This window comes from Dipodomys ordii, unplaced genomic scaffold, assembly GCF_000151885.1.
Source record: "Dipodomys ordii isolate 6190 unplaced genomic scaffold, Dord_2.0 Scaffold166, whole genome shotgun sequence".
In the NCBI taxonomy this organism is placed as follows: Eukaryota; Metazoa; Chordata; class Mammalia; order Rodentia; family Heteromyidae; genus Dipodomys; species Dipodomys ordii.
The window spans coordinates 598,565-602,147 of record NW_012267382.1 but is presented as its reverse complement, the minus strand read 5'-3'; the positions used below and the strand labels follow the sequence as shown (position 1 = coordinate 602,147).

Here is a 3,583-nt window from a genome sequence, read left to right as displayed (position 1 = left end):
TAGCGCTCTACCACTTGAGCCACAGCACCACTTCCGGTTTTCTGGTGGTTTATTGGAGATAGGAGTCTCACGGTCTCTCCTGCCCGGGCTGGCTTTGAACGGTGATCCTCAGATCTCAGCCTCCTGAGTAGCTAGGATTACAGGCGTGAGCCACCAGCGCCCAGCACTTCTGGCTTTTTCTGCTTATGTGGTGCTGAGGAATCGAACCCAGGACCTCATGCGTGTAGGGCAAGCGCTCTACCACTGAGCCGCCTTCCCAGCCCTTGTGTTTTTTCTTTACCCTATGTAAAGTCTGGTTCCTTGTGTTGCAGAAGTGACCACAGTGACCGTGGCCAACGTCGGGTCCTCTGCAGACAACGTCTTCACAACGTCAGTGGCAAACGCAGCGTCCATCTCAGGGCACGTTCTGGTAAGAAGTTGCCAGGGTGCGGTCCAGGGCTGCTGGTCCTGCCCTTGGCACTGTGGCTGCTTCATACAGCTCCAGGAAGCATTTCTAGTCCTTAAAGACCATTTCAGGGTCTAGTGTGCACGCGTATCTGCACTGTTTAGGTGGGTGGAGGGTGTGTGGGGCCTTCCTCGCTCTCAGGAGCCTTGGGACTGTGCCATACAGGAAAGATCAGAGCAGAGATGAGTTTCCTGTGGCATGCCAGACGGGGTTCTACACAAGGGCTTACGGTTTTGTCCTCACTGTGCTTCACCGTTTGAGGATGATGCAGAGCCAACCTGGCTTCTGGGAGGTTGTAGGGAGACAGGGGAGCTGTTGGGGCTGACAGGTTGGGATCACCCTCAACAAATGGCCTTCCAGTCTCCATCTAGCTCAGGTTGCTCTCTACCCAATGTTGATCTGCCAGTGCTAGAACTGCCTGACGTGTTCATAACACTCCATAGACTCACAGACAGACCCGAGTCTTGCTTCCCTCGGTTCTCCTGGGCTTACAGCTCATACCCACAATGCACTATGGCAGGCCTTGCTGCCCATCACTGTTCATATGGCTTCTGTGCCCCAATGCAGAAGTCATTTACAGCCCCACCATGTTAGCCTGCTGCCTGTGGGTGCCCGGGATCAGTAGACAGGCTTTCCTTCCTGGCGCAGGTGCTAGTGGGCACATTCCCCAGAAAGTTGCTGTGTTTGTGGAGCATGGGGGTGTTTTTGCTTTGACAGATCAGCAGCCACTTTGGCATGGGTCTTTCTTGTTCTTGGTTCTGTCTGTAAGTCTCTTGAGAACATATCTGGAGAGGATGTGGGAGGCCTGGCTTGGATTTTCTGGTTATAAGCGGCAAGGGCCTCATCCCATTGGGCTGAGTGACATGCCTGATATCTAGGAGCTGACCAACAGAGATGTTCTTCTTTCTAGTCTGGTAGGACAGCTCTTCAGATTGGGGACAGCCTGAACACAGAGAAGGCCACGCTGATCGTAGTCCACACAGACGGGAGCATCGTGGAGACAACTGGGCTGAAGGGCCCCGCAGCCCCGCTCACCCCAGGTACCGAGCCCTCCGCAGCTGATTTGAGTTTTTCTGTTGTTTTTTTGTTTGTCAGCTGTGGGGCTTAAACTGAGGGCCTGGGCACTGTCCCTGCGCTCTTTTGCTCAAGCCTAGCACTGCCACTTTGAGCCACATCTCCACTTTTAGTTTTCTAAAGGTGGTTAATTGGGGATAAGAGTCTCATGGAGGGGCTGGGAAGGTGGCTCAGAGGTAGAGTGCTTGCTTTGCATGCATGAGGTCCTGGGCTCGATTCCTCAGCACCACATAAACAGAAAAAGCTGGAAGTGGCACTGAAGAGCTGAGGGACAGCGCCCAGGCCCTGAGTTCAGGCCCCATGACTGACCAAAAAATAAAAAAAGTCTTATGGACTTTCTTGCCTGGGCTGTCTTTGAATGTGATCCTCAGATGTCAGCCTCCTGAGTAGCTAGGATGACAGGTGTGAGCCACCAGCACCTGGCTGCTTATTTGTTTTTTGTAGTAAGTTTGGAAACCAAATATTGACTTAGGGAGCCCGGCAGGAGTTCTCTGGGCAGAGAGAGCGTTGCCCGCAGGGAAGGGGTGGTGCTGTTGTACTAAACCATCTGTGTACCCGCAGGAAAGGAGGGCAGATGTGAGCTGGCATCCTGTCTGCCCGGGTGACAGGGGCCTCACGGCCTCTCTTTGTGCAGGTCCTCAGTCTCCTCCGACCCCGTTGGCACCAGGCCAGGAGAAGGGTGGCACCAAGTACAACTGGGACCCTTCGGTGTACGGCAGTGAGCTGCCTGTGCGCTGCCGGAACATCAGCGGCACGCTCTACAAGAGCAGGCTCGGCTCAGGTGAGGCCGCCGCCCAGGAAACCTAAACGCACTGAGGAGAGGGAACGGCGCGAGACCTCCAGCCTCCATGGTTGAAACCCAGCCCATCGAAGGCCTTGGCCGCGGCGGGGGGCCTGGGGGTGAATTCTGGGTCATGGTGGCTCTGGGAGAGAGAGAAAGTAGGAGAAAGGTAGCATGGGGCATGTTTCCCACGGGGCTCGCACAGGGATTATGGGGAGTGGACAGCCGCGGGCCGTGACGAGCTGGTGCTGACTGGACGTGGCTGGGAGGCCACCCCAGGTGCTTCTGGGGTGACCTTGGTGTCAGTGAGATTAGCAGTCAGGTAGGACGGGGGCAGCCAGGAGGGCAGTGGAGAAGGAGACACGGTGGAGGAAGGGCTGGTGGCGGCCAGCTCTCAGCTGTGAGGAGGCGTAATGACAGGGTCACTTCTGTTTCAGGCGGCCGCGGCCGATGCATCAAGCAGGGGGAGAACTGGTACAGCCCCACGGAGTTCGAGGCCATGGCAGGAAGAGCCAGCAGCAAAGACTGGAAGAGGAGTATCCGCTACGCGGGCAGACCTCTCCAGTGCCTCATCCAGGTACGGCCAGGTGCGGCCCTGCAGCCGCATGACTGCAGAGCCACCCGGACCCTCCAGGGGGAGGCGCGCTGGCTCAGGCAAGGTCCATGTGGCCATGGGTGCATTACTGGCTTTCCAGGAGATGTGGTGCGGGTAACCCCAGAGGGTTGCTGAGGGGGTACATCATGAGGCCCAGGAAAAGGAAATGCTGGACACAGAAGAGAGGCAGCAAAGCCAGGGCATCTGTCTGTGACTGTGTAAGATGCTTGTCTTCTCTGCCCTACTTTACTCCTAAGAAAGGGGACACGTTTGTGTTTTTTTAAATTGATATAATAAAGGTGATGCAGAGTTACAGTTACATAAATCAGGTAAAGGGTACATTTCTCTTTGGATTGTGACACCCCTTCCCTCATTAACTCCCAGTCTTTTCCTCTTATCTCTACCCACAAATTGTATAGTGTATTTGCTTTGTTTGTTTGTTTTTGTTTTTTGGTCGGTCGTGGGGCTTGAACTCTGGGCCTGGGTGCTTTCCCTCAGCTCTTCAGCTCAAGGTGAGCGCTCTACCACTTGAGCCACAGCACCACTTCCAGTTTTCTGAGTGGTTTATTGGAGATAAGAGTCTCACAGACTGGCTGGGAAGGTGGCTCAGTGGTAGAGTGCTTGCCTTGCATGCATGAGGCCCTGGGTTCAATTCCTCAGCACCACATAAGCAAAAAGAAAAAAGCCA

The 3,583-nt window shown here is 55.0% G+C and overlaps 1 protein-coding gene across 1 annotated transcript in view; it reads left to right on the top strand.

Moving 5' to 3' along the window:
* The window catches only part of Deaf1 (DEAF1 transcription factor), a 53,700-nt gene that overhangs the window by 6,312 nt on the left and 43,805 nt on the right, over window positions 1-3,583 (top strand). Inside the window, exons 2-5 of the mRNA XM_013033347.1 lie at window positions 312-409; window positions 1,356-1,485; window positions 2,154-2,300; window positions 2,738-2,877. Coding sequence (XP_012888801.1) covers window positions 312-409; window positions 1,356-1,485; window positions 2,154-2,300; window positions 2,738-2,877 — 515 coding nt within the window. The remainder of the gene's footprint in view (window positions 1-311; window positions 410-1,355; window positions 1,486-2,153; window positions 2,301-2,737; window positions 2,878-3,583) is intronic.